This window comes from Leptodactylus fuscus, chromosome 6, assembly GCF_031893055.1.
Source record: "Leptodactylus fuscus isolate aLepFus1 chromosome 6, aLepFus1.hap2, whole genome shotgun sequence".
Classification (NCBI taxonomy): domain Eukaryota; kingdom Metazoa; phylum Chordata; class Amphibia; order Anura; family Leptodactylidae; genus Leptodactylus; species Leptodactylus fuscus.
In genome coordinates this window covers 96,503,553-96,523,734 of record NC_134270.1, presented here as the reverse complement: position 1 = coordinate 96,523,734, position 20,182 = coordinate 96,503,553, and the positions used below count along the sequence as shown (strand labels likewise).

The 20,182-nt window shown below is 43.1% G+C and overlaps 1 protein-coding gene across 1 annotated transcript in view; it reads right to left on the bottom strand.

Moving 5' to 3' along the window:
• The window catches only part of TSHZ2 (teashirt zinc finger homeobox 2), a 114,453-nt gene extending 112,129 nt beyond the window's left edge, over positions 1-2,324 (bottom strand). The window contains exon 1 of the mRNA XM_075276839.1: positions 1,825-2,324. Within this exon, the coding sequence (XP_075132940.1) occupies positions 1,825-1,864 (40 nt within the window). The 5' untranslated portion in view covers positions 1,865-2,324. The remainder of the gene's footprint in view (positions 1-1,824) is intronic.
• Between the last annotated feature and the right edge of the window lie 17,858 nt (positions 2,325-20,182).

Sequence of the window (20,182 nt, the reverse complement as noted above, 5' to 3'; positions counted from 1 at the left end):
TAGCCCACCGCATGAATATATTTGCATGCGTTTGTGTAATCCTGAAATTATAGGCTTTAGGTCGTCCTTACGTCACCACAAACAGGGATGATCGGGGCTCAGTAGAGGCGTCGGCAGGCACAAGGGAACGTTTCATATTAACCTATTATGTGTGACATATCCATACGGTAAAAATGATATAAAATGTAATAAAGTGCAGCGAGCTGAGGACACCATTACTAAACAGGGCCGCTACAGTTAAGACAACATAAGAACGCCACGGCCCTGACGCCCACAAAATGGCAACTTTGCCTTCTGACTTCTTCCTGGAGACCTTCACATTACTCAAATGACAAACTTGTCCCTGCTGCTTGGGAAATTTCATATGTAACCAGGTTAAGGGCTCAATTGTCCAATTAACCTGGGGGGCACTGTTCAACCCCCCCGTAACTTTACCCCTCGACGCAAAGCAAAATACACAATAAATAACTGTATCTGCCAATAAAACACCAACAAAATACCCCGGATGTCGGCTGTGCCCAATTGGCCCCTCACTGCGCTTCCTGCTTGTAAGAGGCAGTTTATGAAAATAAGCTAATGGGGGGACGGATGAAGGCACAGGCCAGGTGGGCGAGCGGGCCAAGATAGAGGGAAACAAGAAATCCAGAAGTTACTAAGCAATGTCCTCAGATGACCAGAAGCCTGAACTGTAGTGCAGCCCCCCACATTAGTCCAGCCTCAGTTACCCCGACTAAAGAGCTGACAACCAAGGTAACGCAGATTGTGCTGTGCAATTCATGAGGCCGCTGCGTCTCCTTCTCGAGACCCGTCCACATTCGCAACCAAGAGAAATAAAACAATGAAAAATCCCTGGTTGTGTCTACGATCAGCACAAAGTTGCACCTAGCCGAAAACTTTCTGACAACCCCTCCAGATTTTGTACCTGCTACAGGCTTGGGGCTTTGAATCTTTTCTATATTATCTATAATGTAGCTGTCACTCCTCTGTTAAGGGAAGAGTGACAGAATCTTGTTTCGGCTTCTGTTAACCCTTTATTATTTTACACCCACTACAGGACTCAAACTAATGATGGAACTTAACCTCTTAATGACTGCTGCGCAATTTATAATTGGAGCTCAGTTTCAATAGTTAATAAATCGATGTGAGATACAAGGTCCACACTTCATCATAACCGCCAAATTTCCATCAGTGACCAGGCCTGAGCCTCACGGGGACGGGACAGTATCCAGCATGGAAAATGTATAAAAAAAATAAAAAAAAACACCAATTTTCTAATTCATTGGATTTCACAAACTCTTAAAAGAAAGTGGCACCAGGAAGACAACAGTGAGTGGACACCCACATATAGCTGCAAACAACATACTAACTGTGTGGGGTCTGGGTGACAGCATCCAGAGGGCAGTGCCTGCGTCACCAGCTCCACTGTTACCATGGCAAGTGATTTATTGATAGTCATCAAGAATAAAGAGATCAACCCCGGCCACATGACAGGTGATCAATCATGTGTCACATCCAAGATGGCAATCATCTGGAAAGCAGGGCTCCACCAGTGGGTGCGGCTGGCAGACAACACACAGAACTTGTGCACCAAGAGTAAGGGCAGCAATGATGAGCGGAGAACCGTGCCAGCTCTGCTACATGTGTCATGTACTTAGTGGAGGATCAGTAGTGACATCCAGGCAGTGGCCAGGTGACAGCAGAACAGGCACAGCAGCCACACTACACAAAGTTACAAAGTCTAGGGAGAAACTTCCAGGAGCTGACTGGGGAGGAGGGAGGGGATGACATATGACCGAAGGGGGCACAGATTTTTGCTAATCTTACCTGCTGCCCGTTTTGGTGCCTGCTGCTTCCTCCTGGGCATCTCTCTCTCTCGCCTCCTCCTCCTCAGCTTCTCACTTCTTCGTCTTCTTCTTCTTCTTAATCCAGGTCACAAGTCAATTGCAGAAAAACATGAGAAATAAAGGAGAAGCAGCAGCAGAAGTGGCGACAGCAGCCGGTGGCGGCAGCGGCGGGTCTCCTCCGGTGTCAAGCCTCCTCGGTAATCATCCAGGGTCTACTACAAGAGAGCGATAGTGAGGAAGGGGAGGGGGGGCCCCGCTCCCGGGGTACTGGTGCTGCTGGGGGGTGCAGGGGCACTGCTGCTCCTGTCAGATGCCAGCCTGGAGTGAGTGAGATGGGCAGGGAGGAGAGGCAGGCGGCACTGGAGCCTCTTCAATCACACATGCTGCAAGCACAGGCAGCGGGGGAGGTGATCATCCATCTACTGAACAAACTGAACATTAACAAACTCCTCCTCCGACCTGATGACAGGGAGGGGGACTCCAGGCTGTGGGGAGGTACTCGGCTCCCTCTGCTCCAGCAATGCACGGGTTACTACTACCTGCTGCCGCCCGACGTTAACCCGTGCCTGACCAGGGTCAAGAAGAGGTCAAGTCCTGCTGACTAATGACGAGAGGAGGCATCCAGCCTGACACCTGCAGTACTGGACTGAGAGAGACAGAGGAAGGGGTTAATTTAGCCCCTCTCCCCATCTGAGCATTAACTGTTTAGTAGTGTATAAAAGGGCAGGCTCTGCATGACCTCTAGAATCACAGTAGAGATGGTGCTACACATTTTATACAACATACGATTTCACTAACTGCAGTCGTAGTTTCCAATGGTCTCAATGTGTCTTAAAGACGACCAATTCTGAAAATCAAATCCGCCATCGCAGATCTTCAGACATGCAAAAAAAACTTTGCTGAATTTACTATTCATTGTAAGTTGACACATATTCCCTTCACTAATATATACATCTGGAGTAGGAGCGTCTTGTATTTATAGTCCAGCCAGCGGCATCACAGCTAGCGTCACTACAGTCTCATTCCCCATTATATCTTTCTTGTGCATTTAACACCTCTTTTTGAGGGGAATGTATCCCCATGTTCCTTCTTCAACCTCTTAGTATTCAAATCCAAAAAGATGGCGTTCACCTTAGGCGTTATTTGGTGCTATTTTACTTTTATATATGTGTGCGTGTCACTGTTTGCATTATTGCATTATTGTGTTTTGTTTATTTGAGAAAGGGGTCTGCGAACCCCGAAACACATCATTTACTGCTAATAAAAATCTAGATATATTTATACCCAAAAAAGTAATATCCGCCTCTTACTGCAAACTGACATTACTGTCTGTTTTTTTCTGCGCATGCTCAAAAAGCAGAAACAAAAAAACCCCTAAAAACGAACAGCATAAAAACTGACACTAACAAACACTAACTGATGCTAATGGATCACTTAAAAAAACTGACACATTAACATCATTTAGTGTCCGTTATCATCTGTTATGTGAGGTATCCATTTTTTTATTTTTTTTTTAGCGGACACCTTCATAACACAATCCATCAGTAGTTTCAACTCTGCCTAAGATGACGAGTTTTAAAATAAACCTCGAATTCATAAAATATGACAGAAATACTAAGAACCGGGTCTTTCAATTTCAGAAAGAAATACTTAAGAAAAAAATGTATAAACTTACCAGAGACCGACAGGATTTTCAAAAAAATAATATCAAATTTTGGTCCAAAAAAAATGCTATGAAGACAAATTGTACCAATACCAAACCTACCAGAGCAATATCGGGCCACCCCATAGTAATTGCATTAACACTTACATAACACATACTCACCCCCCTAGAATTTCAACAGCACAAGCCGGGCAAGGCAACACAGGCCCTTTCCGTATTTACACCTATAGTCGCCCCGCCAAACCCCAAAAGGGTCTGCAAATCAAAATACATGTCTCCTGTAATAAACCCAGTTGTATGGACATCCCACATAGAAGACCACCAGAGATTAGCACTCACCAGACAGAGTCAAACGCAGACCCAAAGCCCACATGTCATCTATCCAAGAAATTCCCCACTACATCCAAGGGACCCACCACATCCATCTGCAACCCCTAAAGCCCCACAGAATTCCAATCTACTTGACATGTATCCCCAAAATCAAGTCAAACATTACCTTATCCAACACACCATCTCACTAAATGGGAGGAATCCCTCCTTGGCAAAGGCCTTTCCTTCTACCCGACAACGAAACTCAATGAATTTGATTTGTTTGTATATATAGGCCTATTTGAAAAAAGTAAAATATAAGACTCTGAGAAATGGTCTTCACATGTGGTTCTATAAAGAAGATATATTGATGACCTGATCCTGATATGGAAAGGCTCCACCACACTGGCTACCACCTTTGTCGAGTATCTGAATGACAATGATTGGGGATTGACTTTCACAGACACTTAATCCCCAACTCAAATCGAGTATCTGGACTTAGAGCTATTTCATGAGAACTATAGTATATTGACCAAAACATACTACAAAAAAGTAGATTCCAACAGTTATTTAGACTATCGGAGTGTCCACCATAAGACGCGGATAAGAAATATTTCCTTTAGCCAATTTAGGCGCATCAGACGAAACTGTAGTAACACCTCTGACTTTATAGATCAGAGTGAAACCTTGAAAATGAAGTTTAAAGCCAAAAAATACCCCACAGAATTTATCAAGGGAGCATTTGAAAGAGCAAAAAGTCTCACATAGGCCACCTGCCTACTCCCCCCAAAAACTCGAAGTTCAACAATAATTTTTTCACAACTTTTAATATGAACCACAAGAAGGTAGCCAAGTGCTTAAAGGGGTTGTCCCATCTCAAGGATCATATCTATACTGCTAGCTTATGTGGATTTAAGACTTTTCCTAAATACATTGCTTAAGCAAAACTGCTTTGTTTGGCCGCTATCTGAGATTCTTCACTTCATTGTTTACACTATGTTTCCATAACCACGGACCTGCAGATGATCTTATCTCTCTGCCCAGGACAAGTGACGTAGCTCACTGCTCTCAGGGAGGGGAGGGGGAGCTGAGTGCTCTGTGCTTGTATTTCTGAGCTGATTATCTCCGACTCTTCCAGTTATCAGTCGCTAATTGAATTTTGCTGATCAAGGCTGAGACAGGGAGTCCATTAAACAGAAACCTAAAAGTGAGTATATTGCAAGCTGATTCGTGGTCCTGTAGCATGTAAGTTTGGGATTCTCATCACCTAACAAATCCAGCTGTGCTACATCAGCTTCATATTGTGCATCTTCCAGTGATACTGTGCTAATTTATTTACAACCATCCCTCATTACTGACTGCCAACATGTACTGCTATGAAGAGAGCTAGCAGAGCTGGCTTTGTCTGGGAGACAGCAAGTGAAACCCTGCCCACCAATTTACCAAAAAAAAACAGGAAGTGAACAGAGCACACAAGACTGCATGGTGGTGAACATACATTTCAGTTGGGAATACCCCTTTAACAAACACTGCCTCATATTACTTGATAACCCATTTTTGCAGTATAAGAGATACAAAACACCAGGGATGACTTTTGGGGGGTCCAAAACTCTAAAAAACATTTTGGCAGTGGCGTAACTAGGAATGGCTGGGCCCCAAGGTGAACATTTGACATGGGGCAAAGCCCAACCCCCCCCTTCTTTTCCTGCACAAATCACATTCCTGTACACACTATTATGTCCCACAGTGACCCCTGCAAACACTGTTATGCCCCATAGTGGCCCCTGCATACACTGTTATGCCCCATAGTGGCCCCTGCACACAGTATTATGCTCCACAGTGGCCCCTGCACAATCCATTATGCCCCATAGTGGCCCCTGCACACACTTTTATGCCCCATTGTGGACTACCCATGAACAATTATTATACTTTGGGGTCTTTTCAGACCACAGAGTATAATGATTGGAGACCTAGGGGAAGATACAAACATAAAAAGCACTGTTACGTACCTCTCCTTGGCTCCGGTGCACTCCCCGCTGATTTCGGCCTTCTTCAATGTTGGTACAGACGTCACATGAGCCAGACCTGCGTCGCAGATGAGACGTCACCACACAGGCCTGAAGCTAAGTAACAGTGTTACATAACCTCCCCTGAGTCTCTGATGATTATACTCTGGGGTCTGAAAAGACTTCAGAGTATAATGATAATAATGTTTGTGGGGTATGCGGGCTTGCAGCCTCACTTACCGATCCCTACTCCAGCTCACAGCGGCATCTATAGAAAAGGAAGCTCAGGTGGCCATGAGCAGGAATGGGAATTGGTAAGTAAATAGAACCTGTTACTTGCTGGGATTACTCCTATCGCCTATTAGAAAAAACAAAAAGTAAACATCAGAGGCCCACCGTGACCCCTAATGTCCCGAGCCCTGTGGCTGCCGCTACCACGGCTACCCCGAAAGTTACGCCACTGCATCTTGGCACCTAGCAAACCTTGAAACAAAAGAAATCCAACCATTAGAGATATAGGTATATGTAGGTAACTACAGCTGTGGCCACTGCGGCTACAAATGCAACCTTAGTATCAGCCACAGACAAAAAACCTTTTGTAACTAACACCTGTCGACAAATTTTGTATAAAATATTTTTTGACTTGTGGTTCCACGTATGTAGTCTATCTAATAGAATGTCCATGTGTGCTCCAATATGTGGGCCGCACAACCCAACAATTTAGGACGTGAAACATAGTTTGTCTAGACATGCCTTACAAGTACATAATTGTTCTTTCTCTATCTTGGAAATCCTCTTAACTGAACATATTCCAGTTACTTTTTCTGATAGATTTTTCCAGCTACGCAAATGCAAAATGTATTGGATTTTCAAATTAAATATTACGGTCTGAACGAAACATTGGAAAGTAACTTTTAACAATAACAACAAAAATATAGCACTGTTATGTAATCTATAGTATACACTCATATAACCTCTATCCAATACAGCTATTCATTCAATGACTACAGTCGGAGAATAGTACAATCTCCTGACTGCATAAAACATTCTATGCTATTATTTTATGTTCCGATACAGTTATTGAATCGTTCATTCTAATCAGAAAAGATCTGGATTTCCGAACTACAAAGAACTAATTATGTTATAGATATTACAAATTCATCAAGTAACCAATTTTCCTTATTTCGCCTATTATAGTATTTATTATAATTTACTCGTATTTATACGGTATTTCATTGTATTGGAATACACCTACTGCCAAACCCAGTGGGTCCAGATACAATATACATAGGCTCTAGGTCAGTGATGGTGAACCTATGGCACGTGTGCCAGAGAGGGCACGCAGAGCCCTCCATGCTGGCATGCGTGCAGTCGCTCGGTTCGCTCACCAACGGGGATTCCCCGTTGATGAGCGATCGCTGCCTTCAGTTGTATTTGCAAATGCACATACAGCTGAAAGCTGTCAGTGTAGGCCGCGGATCGCGCGACCACAGCCTACACTGACTGGAGAGTTTGACCTCTGCCCCGAACGCGAGCGCGATGACGTCATCAGCGCCCGCGGTGAAAAGGAGGTGAATGCCAGCGGCTTTTCATGGGTGAGTATGAGAGCGTGTGACTGCGTGTGGCTGTGTGTAAGTGTGTATATGATACTAAAGAGCTTATTATACTGAGGGGGCGTACTAAAGAGCTTATTATACTGGGGGATGCGTATTAAAGAGCTTATAATACTGGGGGGGACGTACTAAAGAGCATATAATACTGGGGGGCGAACTAAAGAGCATATAATACTGGGGGACATACTAAAGAGCATATAATACTGGAGGAGACATACTAAAGAGCATATAATACTGGGGGGTGTACTGAAGAGCATATAATACTGGGGGACATACTAAAGAGCATATAATACTAGCGGGGCGTACTAAAGAGCATATAATACTGGCGGGGCGTACTAAAGAGCATATAATACTGGGAGCGTACTAAAGAGCATATAATACTGGGGGGACATACTAAAGAGCATATACTAGAGGGGCATACTAAAGAGCATATAATACTGAGGGGATACGTACTGAGGAGCATATAAGATGGGGAGGATGTGTATTGAAGAGCATATAATACTGTGTGTGGGAGTGAGCGTACTGAGGAGCATATAATACTGGGGGGGCATACTAAAGAGCATATAATACTGAGGGGATATGTACTGAGGAGCATATAAGATGGGGAGGATGTGTATTGAGGAGCATATAATACTGAGGGGCGTATTTAAAATCATATAATACTGTGTGTGGGTGCCACTGTGGAGCATAGAATCCTGTGGGGTGCTACTATGGAGCATATAGTACTGTGTGGGGGGACCTACCGTGGAGCATATAACACTGGGGGCTACTGTGGTACTGTGAAGAACATAATACTGTGTGGTGGGCCTACTGTGGAGCATATAATTCTGTCTTGGTTCCCCTCACTATTTATATCACACAGTATCTGTTTTATAGCAGACGTGATATTAGTACAGGATGTAAGAATATTACACGGTCACTATAATAGAGATCCTGTGCGATGTAAATAGTGAAAATTAATTGTTCAAAGTACAAAATGCAGATAGCTTTACATTTCAGTACAAAGTTGTTTGTATTATTGAAAGCTCTGTAAAGCCCCATTCACACAACTGTAATTTGTGGTCCATAATTGTCCACAATTGTGGATCCGCACTGTATTAAGGTTAAATTGCCATGTTGGCACTTCGCGATAATTTAGTGGGTTCGGGTTGCAGTTTGGGCACTCAGTCTCTAAAAGGTTCGCCATCACTGCTCTAGGTCATCTCACACATGTTTTTTGTTTATTTTTTTTACAGTTTTAACAGTGTTGTTCCACCTTTATATATGGTCCATTTGTTTTTTATATTTTTATGATAAATGTATATAACTATGCACTTTTGTAATGATCATGTGCATTTTATGTCACTATAATTATTTATCCATTAGTTTATGCATCATCCCACATTCCCTATAGACATGCATAGTGCAATATATACCACCAACTGTAGGACTTATGTCTCCTCGATATATACAGTATTCATGTGGTTCTATGCATGGTTTACAATAGGGAAATAATCTGAAGGGGTGCAGAGGCTGCAGTTGCACCCAGGCCCAGGATCCTTAGGAGGCCCATAAGCACTGACATCAGTATTGAGATTGCAGATTCCATCTGGCCCATAAGCCAAGGAGACTCTCAGATTCCCCTAACCACACTAAGGATGATTAAACTCCTTAGCACCCGTAACCATCACTGTCAAGAATTCAGTGTAAGGGGGTCCCGGACAAAAGATTACACCGGGGCCCACAAGACTTTAGTTACGCTACTGGTTTACAATATACTATCCTTGCCCTTTGAGCACAGCATGGGTCCCCAAGAGTTGACTGTTATCACATATTCCCTTCACTAATATACACATTTGGAGTAGGAGCTATTGTATCTGTACTCCAGCCATCTGCATCACTCTGACAGCCCCGGTGGCTACTATAGTGCTCTGACATTACATATCATAGCGTTGCATAGCTATCCTGACACATACCAGGGAGCCTCTCTGCATCCTCTTGAGACCACGCCTTCACTCCACCCCATCCATTGGTGCTAAGGTCTCTCTAGGGGTGGGAGGGGTGTGGCTTAGTCATCAGTCCACAGCATCCATACATTAGAGCATGCACTGGGCTCTGAGAAGTTTGACAGCCCCAGTACATACCTACCAGCTCCTATTGACAGGTGTGGATTGGGAGGCGGAGCTTACATTCAATGTAAGCTTTACTGAAGCGTTTTATATTCTCAAGCTCTGTTATGAGAGCAGTATAAATAAAGTTTAATTCCTCATCCTTTTTATATCTTTCTTGTGCATCTAAGAGCTAGTTCACATGGCAAAGAGGCGGATTTTGACGGCGGACTTCACCTCAAAATCTGCCTCATTACAATAGTGGTCTATATAGACCACTAGCTTTTTTTTTCTGCTAGCAGTTTTTCGCCGCTAGCAGAAAAAAGAAGCGACATGACCTTTCTTCAGGTGCTTTCCGATGCAACGTGTTTTTTGCGGCCCATTCACTTTACGGGAGGGGAAAACTGCCTGGCGTTTTTTGAAGTGGTTTTTACAAAAAAACGCTCCAAAAAGCGCAGCAAGGTCCATAAAACGCTTCCTAATTAGGAAGCCTTTTTTTTTCAGGACCAAAATAAGCCACACGTAATTTACGTGTGAACTAGCCCTAACACCTCTTTTTGGGGGGGAATCTTATTAATGATCCCAGGTTCCGTCTTACACTCCCTAGGTATTCAACTCCAAAAAGGGGGCGTTCACATTAGGCTTTTTTGGTGACATTTTGCTTTATATATATATATTATTTACTTCACAGTAGCCCCCCCACAGTATTATATGCTCCACAGTATGCCTCCCTCACAGTATTATATGCTCCTCAGTACGCTCCCCCCTACACACAGTATTATATGATCCTCTGTACGCTCCCCTACACAGTATTATATGCTCCTGAGTATGCTTCAGCCCCCCGCACACAGCATAATACTTATCCTTGAATTTTCTCTCCGCATGTTCCGTGCAGATACCTCACGGGAAACACACGGACTCCATGCAATGTCATTGCATTCGGTATTCTGTTCAGGGGGTCCCCAAGCGAACTCCCCGAATGGAATACCGAACACAGATGTGAACCAGGCCTTAGTCATACTCTAGCTATATTCCAGCACATTTCCTGTATCTTTGTGTGATGTTCCGGATAATGATGACTGATTATATAAATACTAGGTTAAATGACTGCTACACTGTAACATACAGCAGGTGGTGATGTGTCTGTGACTATGACTGTGCTGCCTGTAGTTACAAGAGTCAATCTGGTGAATGAAGTCTGTACTTAAAGGGGTTATCTGAGCCTTGTGACTGATGAAATAATGCTGGGAAGTTGTCAGAGAAAATAGAAATAAATAAATATAGCTAACTCACCTCACAGATCTTCCCTTCCTCTAATGACAGGTCATTTGTGGTGCTTGCTGGACTAGAAGTTGTGACCTGTACCCAAACTATTTGTGAGCAGGTCATCACCACTAAGGTCATTGACATGAATGCAAACACGACATCACCACCTTCTGGACTAATAGAGTAGTGGGCTATCATTGGGGAAGGCCAGCTCTTTGCCGTGAGGCTGGCCTCTAAAACAGCTGTCACAACAAGTCACAACATTAAGAAAAAAAAAAAAAAAAACACCACAACATGACAATTGAAATCCATGCATACAATAATAGTACGGTGATGGAATAAATGAACATTATATATGGCTCCATTTCCTAACATTGTGTAATTTCTTGGAAGATTTGGGTAACACATTTAACAATTATACATTGCCAGATAGGAACCCCCATATCAAATTGGCAAACAGCGACTATATCATACCATGTAGTAGAATACAGGCTGTGTCATGGAAAAGCTACTGATAACTTTCAGGGAGCAGAATTTTGTAGAATGTGTATATGGTCTGTGGGCGGAGACTTGTAGAATGTGTGTGTGGTTTGTGGGCGGAGACTTATAGAATGTGTGTGTGGTTTGTGGGCGGAGACTTAAAGAATGTGTGAGTGGTCTGTGGATGGAGACTTATAGAATGTGTGTATGGTCTGTGGGCGGAGACTTAAAGAATGTGAGTGGTCTGTGGGCGGAGACTTGTAGAATGTGTGTATGGTCTGTGGGTGGAGACTTGTAGAATGTGTGTATGGTCTGTGGGCGGAGACTTAAAGAATGTGAGTGGTCTGTGGGCGGAAACTTATAGAATGTGTGTCTAGTCTGTGGGTGGAGACTTTTAGAATGTGTATAATCTGTGGGTGGAGACCTGTAGAATTCGTGTATATAATCTGTGGGTGGAGACCTGTAGAAAGTGTCTATGGTCTGTGGGTGTAGATTTGTAGAATTTGTGTATGGTCTGTGGGCAGAGACTTGTAGAATGTGTGTATGGTCTGTGGACAGAGGTTTGTAGAATGTGTGTATGATCTGTGGGCGGAGATTTATAGAATGTGTATATTATCTGTAGGCAGAGACTTGTAGAATGTGTCTATGATCTGTGGTCGGTGACCTGTAGAATGTGTGTATGGTCTGTGGAGGAATTCCTGTAGAATGTGTATATTATCTGTGAGCGGAGACTTGTAGAATGTGTGTATAGTCTGTGGGCAGAGACTTGTAGAATGTGTGTATAGTCTGTGGGTAGAGATTTGTAGAATGTGTGTGTGTGTGTGTGTGTGTGTGTGTGTGTGTGTGTGTGTGTGTGTGTGTGTGTGGTCTGTGGGTGGAGATTTGTAGAATGTGTGTGTGGTCTGTGGGTGGAGATTTGTAGAATGTGTATGTGTGGTCTGTGGGCGGAGACTTGTAGAATGTGTATATAATCTGTGCGTAGAGACTTGTAGAATGTGTATATAATTTGTGGGCATGGACTTGTAGAAAGTGTGTATGGTTTGTGGGCGGAGACTTGTAGAATGTGTATATGTGTATATAATCACTGGGTGGAGACTTGTAGAATGTGTATGTAATCTCTGAGTAGAGACTGGTAGAATGTGCATATAATCTGTAGGTGGAGACTTGTAGAATGTGTATATAATATGTGAGCAGAGACCTATAGAATGTGTATATAATCTGTCGGCAGAGATGTGTAGAATGTATAAAGGGTCTGTGGGTGGAGCCTTGTAAAACGTATTAATGGATTTACAGCTATGGCACTGCTCCATAGAGGAGAATGGGAGTTATGGAAACAATGTAACACAGCTGTGCTACACAGTTACAGAAGTAGCATAGCTAAAAGTACTACACAGTTGCCACAGCTCCCATTCACCTCTTGGGGAGTTACAAGAACAACATAGAGCTGCACTGCATGGCTATTTTCCTAAGTTCGTCCCTAGGAGGGTGGACTGCGGAGCTTTTTTTTCCCCATTTCAGCAGTGGTTTGCCAGTATGGAAATATCCACTGCTGAGTGATGACCAGTGATTCCCACAGCAACATTGCCTACTGAGGTCCATTACTTGTCACCCATGAAGAAAAGCAAGAAAACAAAGCAAACACTACCCCCCCCCCCACACACACACACACACACACATCATTACTTATCATACAAAGCAGAGAGATACCTTAATCGCTAATTTTTGTGCAATATTATTATTACATTTCTCTGGAGGTACTTGGCCCTGGCGATATGTGACATAAACTAATGACCAAAACATAAAAAAAAGAAAAACTTCAGCTCACCCATATAATGCTTGATTCCATCGGCATTGTAACACACATTAGCACATTAGTCCGGGGTGCATGGCAAAAACACTCTATTCCATGAGTGTCTGTATTCAAATTCCAATGAAGAAAGAAGAAAAAGTGTCCGGCAGCTCTCCAATAAAATATAACTTTTAATGGCGATACGTCATAAAATGACCAAAAATTTACTTTACAATGACATAACAAAGAAAAAGAAAGAAAATAATAAACCCCCTAAAAAACACAGACGCGTTTCGGAACACAATGTTCCTTCCTCAGAGCTCTTTTTCTTCTTTCTTCATTAGAATATAAACTAATGACCACAGGGTAGGGAGCAGGGGTGAACCATTTGTTTCTGACGCCTGAAGCAGACGTCAGAAAGCCGACCCCCCCCCAGGAGGGGGCGGGGCGGGCCGAGCGGAGGGGGCGGGGTGGGCCGAGCGGAGGGGGCGGGGCCTAGTGGAGCAAGCGTCTTAACAGGCAGAGAGCAGGCATGGAGAAGACCTGCTCTCTGCCTGAGCGTGAGGGGCGCTGCTCCAGTGGCCTCCCCAATCCACCGCTCAGTGACGGTGACCCTAAGCCAGTCCAGGACAGCTTGTCCTGGACTGGCTTAGGTCAGCAAAAATGCCGCCCTCCCTGGGGCCCTGGCACAGCGCCGCGCGAAGTGGTCGCTTCAGGTCACCTCATGGGAGGTGCGGCACTGGTAGGGAGTATTCAGTAAACCATGTCATCCATCCCACTGTACATCACTATGATCATCCCCTCCTTACTAAAAATGGATGATAACAGGGAGCAATAGACTGTATTCACCCGTCCTACAGTCAAACTCTACCAAGCCTGAAGTGACTGTTGCATGATCAATGCATTAAAGAGGTTTATTCATGAGCATATTTAAATATGGAGACAAATAATAGTTAAACATTTTTTCAGATACCGTATAAATAATTAAAAATTTTGCTGAGTTTTAAAGATTTTTTTCAAACTGTCTTAATGGTGGAAGTCTGAATGCAAGAACTTTCTATGATCTGGGGCTTGTCTGAAACATAGTCTCCTCACTGTGGACAGGTTATTGGGCAAGGGATACAATATGTATGAGAAGATAATCTGTCCCAGACCATAGCCAATTCCTTTATTCATAGTTGTATCCACTGGCAAAGATCAAGACAGAAGACACATATCAGTAAGGTCCTGTTCACATCTGCGTTTGGTATTCCATTTACGGAGTCCGCTTGGGAACCCCCTGAACGGAAATCTATATGCATTAAAAAGCAGTTACCTAAGGAAACCTGTGGACCACATAGATAATAATGCGGTCTATGTGATTTCCGCTCGGTGTCCGCACAAATCTTTTGCAGAGAGAAAAGTAATGCAAGTAGCACTTTTCTCTCCGCATGTTTCCTGCAGAAACTACACGGACCCCATTACTGTCTATGGGATCCGTGTGGTTTCTTAGCTAACTGCTTTTTAATGCGTATAGGTTTCCATTCGAGGAGTCCCCAAGTGGACTTCTGGAACGGAATGCCGAACGTAGATGTGAACTGGGCCTAAGATGGTTAGAGAAAATTTTGAACTATTCATATTTCCAAAAATATTTAACATTTAAATAGGGTTGTATTCATGGGACACAGCCAGTGTTACAATCTTAGGTGGCTGATAACAGTGAGCAATATCTTGTACCTAGGCCCAGTCCGTGCTGAAAAAGGGCAGAAACCACACGGACCCCATTATAGTCTACAAGGTCCACGGGTTTCCTCAGGTAATCACTTTTTTATGCGTATAGGTTCCGTTCGGGGGGTTCACAAGCTGACTCCCTGAACAGAAACCAGAACACAGATGTGAACCGGGCCTGAGTTGCACAGTATATGAACATATTTTTTAGAAGCACTGTTACTAGCTTTTAGAGAATTTTCTTCTATTTCACAGAGTAGGGCAGCTCTGAGGTACTGAAAGAAGGAGCTGAGGAGAAACACTGACAGCAGATAAAGATCATGAGGCCCATTTAGTTTGTCCTTCTATCATTTCCTTTTTACCTTAGGATAGACTTATGTATATCTCATGTTTACATTCACTTACTCAAGGTTTTCTAACCACATCTGCTAGAAGTTTGTTTCAAGCTTCATCTACTCTTTCTGCTTCTCCCCCAATGTATTTTAGATGAGACTACTCCTGTGCAGACTTCCTATGTACCACAAGGCTTTCTTTACTAGCTCTCATTATGTCTATCTTCCTCCTATAGCACAATGTATGGATGCCGGTAAATCATATCCTTCTGGTGGGTCAGCTTTAATTTGAGTCGGCTGGGAGACTGGCGAATACTCTGTGCCTATCGGAGGCGTCAGCTCACATTGCTTCTAGATTATGGTTATCTGAAGGTGAATGATGTAAATGTTTTACAAATGAGATTTGTACCTTTCCCACTTGCAGCAGAATCCGTGTCACCCTCCCAGGCTGCGCGGAAACTGTCACAGCAAGATAAATGAGAGGCCGCCTCACACATGCAGCCATTATTTCATTGTACAAAGCGCTGGGATTTTAACTGAGATGCCCTTTTGAAGAAGGAGCCGTTTGATTGTAACTGAAAAAGAGAAGGTAAAAGTAGCAGTTCCTGGCAGTCCGTGGGGGGAGGAGGCGCATATAAGACTGGGACTCCTACACATGTGTAGGGTATAAGATTATAAGAGCAGTTTAGTATTATCTGCATTAACAAACTGTATAATGACCACTCAGTGCGTTTTGGAGCTGAGCTGTCATGTCATTACCTGTTACTTGGACTTAGCAATGAGGGGGTTAGGGATAAGATGTTTCATTCTTTCACTCAGTTCTGATCTCACATCTTGTACATTTGATACATATGATCTCACATCTTATATATTATCAATCTTATACATTGTATGGTTGGGTTTACTTCTGAGTCAGAGGCACCTAATCCTACCACACTGTGGATACCATAACCTAAATCTTATGGGCCTCATTTGTACAGTAGTCAATAAAATCTATTGGGTAGCTATACATTTGGAGACCTATAAAGCAAAAGATACACAGAAATGATTGTGCAAGTGTGAAAGTAGACTAGGGAAAAGATATGTGTGACTTATAAGATATACTGTATATATGGGCCACTTGACAACAGGTAGTGACCCAACACAGAACCAATTCACCATCACAAAGACTAAAGGTCTGGCACAATTCGGATGAAGAAACAGTTCTCTCTAGCAAAAACTGAAGTGGGTCATGGAAAGTACGTGACCCCAAATAGGATTTATATGTACAGTGTTGGCCAAAAGTATTGGCAACACTGCAATTCTGTCAGATAATGATTGCAATCACAAATTCTTTGGTATTATTAACTTAATTTATTTTGTCTTCAATGGAAAACCACAAAAATAATTGTCAAAAAGCCAAATTGGATATATTTCCACAGCAAACATAAAAAAGGGGGTGGACAAAAGTATTGGCACTGTTTGAAAAATCATGTGATGCTTCTCTAATTTGTGTAATTAACAGCACCTGTTACTTACCTGAGGCACCTAACAGGTGGTGGCAATAACTAAATCACACTTGCAGCCAGTTGAAATGGATTAAAGTTGTCTCAACCTCTGTCCTGTGTCCTTGTGTGTACCACATTGAGCATGGAGAAAAGAAAGAAGACCAAAGAACTGTCTGAGGACTTGAGAAGCAAAATTGTGAGGAAGCATGAGCAATCTCAAGGCTACAAGTCCATCTCCAAAGGCCTGAATGTTCCAGTGTCTACCATGCGCAGTGTCATCAAGAAGTTTAAAGCCCATGGCACTGTGGCTAAACTCCCTAGATGTGGATGGAAAAGACAAATTGACAAGAGATTTCAACGCAAGATTGTGGATAAAGAACCTTGACTAACATCCAAACAAGTTCAAGCTGCCCTGCAGTCCGAGGGTACAACAGTGTCAACCCGTACTATCTGTCGGCATCTCAATGAAAAGGGACTGTATGGTAGGATACCCAGGAAGACCCCACTTCTTACCCAGAAACATAAAACAGCCAGGCTGGAGTTTGCTAAAACTTACCTGAGAAAGCCAAAAACGTTTTGGAAGAATGTTCTCTGGTCAGATGAGACAAAAGTAGAGATTTTTGGGAAAAGGCATCAACATAGAGTTTACAGGGGAAAAAAAGAGGCCTTCAAAGAAAAGAACACGGTCCCTACAGTCAAACATGGCGGAGGTTCCCTGATGTTTTGGGGTTGCTTTGCTGCCTCTGGCACTGGACTGCTTGACCGTGTGCATGGCATTATGAAGTCTGAAGACTACCAACAAATTTTGCAGCATAATGTAGGGCCCAGTGTGAGAAAGCTGGGTCTCCCTCAGAGATCATGGGTCTTCCAGCAGGACAATGACCCAAAACACACTTCAAAAAGCACTAGAAAATGGTTTGAGAGAAAGCACTGGAGACTTCTAAAGTGGCCAGCAATGAGTCCAGACCTGAATCCCAGAGAACACATGTGGAGAGATCTCTTGATGGCAGTTTGGAGAAGGCCCCCTTCACATCTCAGGGGGGACCTGGAGCAGTTTGCCAAAGGAGAATGGTCTAAAATTCCAGCAGAGCATTATAAGAAACTCATTGATGGTTACCTGAAGCGTTTGTTCGCAGTTATTTTGTCTAAAGGTTGTGCTACCAAGTGTTAGGCTGAGGGTGCCAATACTTTTGTCCGGCCCATTTTTGGAGTTTTGTGTAAAATGATCAATGATTTGACTTTTTTTTTCATTCTCTTTTGTGTTTTTTCATTGCAAGCAAAATAAATGAAGATATTAATACCAAAGAGTTTGTGCTTGCAATCATTTTCTGGAAGAAAATGAGTATTATCTGACAGAATTGCAGGGGTGCCAATACTTTTGGCCAACACTGTATATATATTCTATTCATTGACATAACATCAAAAGACAATAGTATACAGCCTTTGATTCTACAGCTATTGTAAAACTACTACAACTACTGGAGATCCAACAATTGCATATCCCATGTTCAGACATGCTGAGAGTTGTAGTTACACAACAGCTAGAGAGTCACAGCTTGCAGGTCACCAGCCTGTCATCTCACTAGATGTCATACAAACCTGTCAAAAATTCCACATGCTGTAATTACTGGGTTCAGCCTCAGATTTCCCCCAATATTAAGCCCCTTGCAGATGACCGTGGGAGAGATCAGTGTGTTATCCATGTTTTTCCTTTTAGCACGCTGACCCATTCATTTCTATGGGCCCATGCAGACAACCATGATTTCCACTGATCAGTCTGCAGGCCGTTAGTCGGTGCCGCAAAGTATAGAGCAGGTCCTATACTGTTCAGTGTTTACGGAATGAACTCACCCATAGCAGCCTATGGGAGACTAAAAACTATGGACGGCACACTGATGTACTCCATGTGTCATTTGTATTTGAGGAGAAGCTAAAAATAACATTAGATATCTCTTGTGTTTTGGGGGTTTTTTTTTGTGGATCTGCAAACTCGGATTACACACTGATGACACACTGTTTTTGCAGACACATGACACTGATGCTGAAGACACACTGAAGACACAAGGTCCGCAAAAAAAAGAAAACTCATAACTAGTTTGTGGACCACAAAATACACATGGTCGTCTGCAACTAGACTAACAGACAGTGGTCTCCAGTGAGCTGCCACAGGTTCAGAGGGAGATAACACGTCCCCGCAGGTTTTCCCCTAGCCAGAGGAGTTGTTCTCCATTCCGCTTTAAAAATGCGGTGAGAAAAGTGCTGCAAGCAGGACTTTTCTCTCCCCATTTTTCCATCTTTTCAGGCGGAAACTGGGCAGAAACCCGACACATTCCATTATAGTTTATGGGGTCCACGGGTTTCTAAGGGTAACAGCTTTTTAAAGCAGATTTGTTTTCCATTTGGGGAGTCCCCAAATGGACCCCCAGAAACGCATGTGTGAACCTAGGGTAAGATAACGTTTATTATATCCCATTGTTCTACTTGTTAGAGTCACGTCTTCGATGTTTTAGGACATATGGAAATTCTCTACAGTCTCAGTTTAGAACAGGTAACAGCGCCACCTACCTGGCCGTAAACAGATGGAGCTCACCAGAAGTAATATTGTGCACAGTTGGAATGTGTCTGCTTTAGCTTTGCATAAAGTAAAAGTATTTCTATACAGTATATGTATAATATATACAGGAAGGTGAGACACTGTTCGGGTCCATTCACACGGAGAAAACGCGCGCTCATTTTGGCAAAATACACGTGTAAAAAATACACGTGTAAAAATAAGACTCCCATTGACTTCAATTACATTTTACACGTGTATTTTGAAGTGTATTTTGACGTGTTTTTTTCACATGTAAGGGCGCTAACGGAGTTAACGCAAGCGCATTTTAGCATAATACACGTGTATAGATTACACGTGTAAAAATAACACTCGCATTGACTTCAATGAAATTTTTTACACGTGTAAAAAACGCGTCAAAATACGTGTCGCGTTTTTGTTGCGTAAAAATTCTGCTCCTCCACCCCCCCCCCCCATCCCTTGAATAGCAGCATCGCTCCTGCAGCTGCTGGCTTCATGCAGGGTAGGAGCATAGCGATGTTGCAGGCATCTGTGCCGGCGTCTACCCCTCCCCGGCATCTGCCTCTCTATTACAGTGGATGCCGAGTCTGTATTGGCAGCCCCTTCCCCCCAAAGGGTAAACTACCCCTCCCTCTCCAGGCTTGCTCCCATGCACTTAGCCCCTCCTCCCTCCCCCCTCAGAGCAGCAGATACATCACTTGACTTATGACCAGATAAGTCAAGGGATGTGTAAAAAAAAAAAGAATAAAGTAAGATAGTGGACAAACAAAGCAGTTTTGCTGAAGCAGTGTATTTAGGAAAAGTCTTACATTCACATTAACAAGCAGTATAGATAGGCTCCTTGTGATGGGACAACCCCTTTAAAGACTGCCAACTATTTCTTTTTTTTTTTGCAGATAGATAGTTCAGGTGAAAAGGCAGGACAGGTAACAGGAAATAAAAGCATTTTTGGACATAGGGATAGCTAATGTGTTTTGGTTTCAAAGTACACTGTTCAAAAAAATAAAGGGAACACTTAAGCAACACA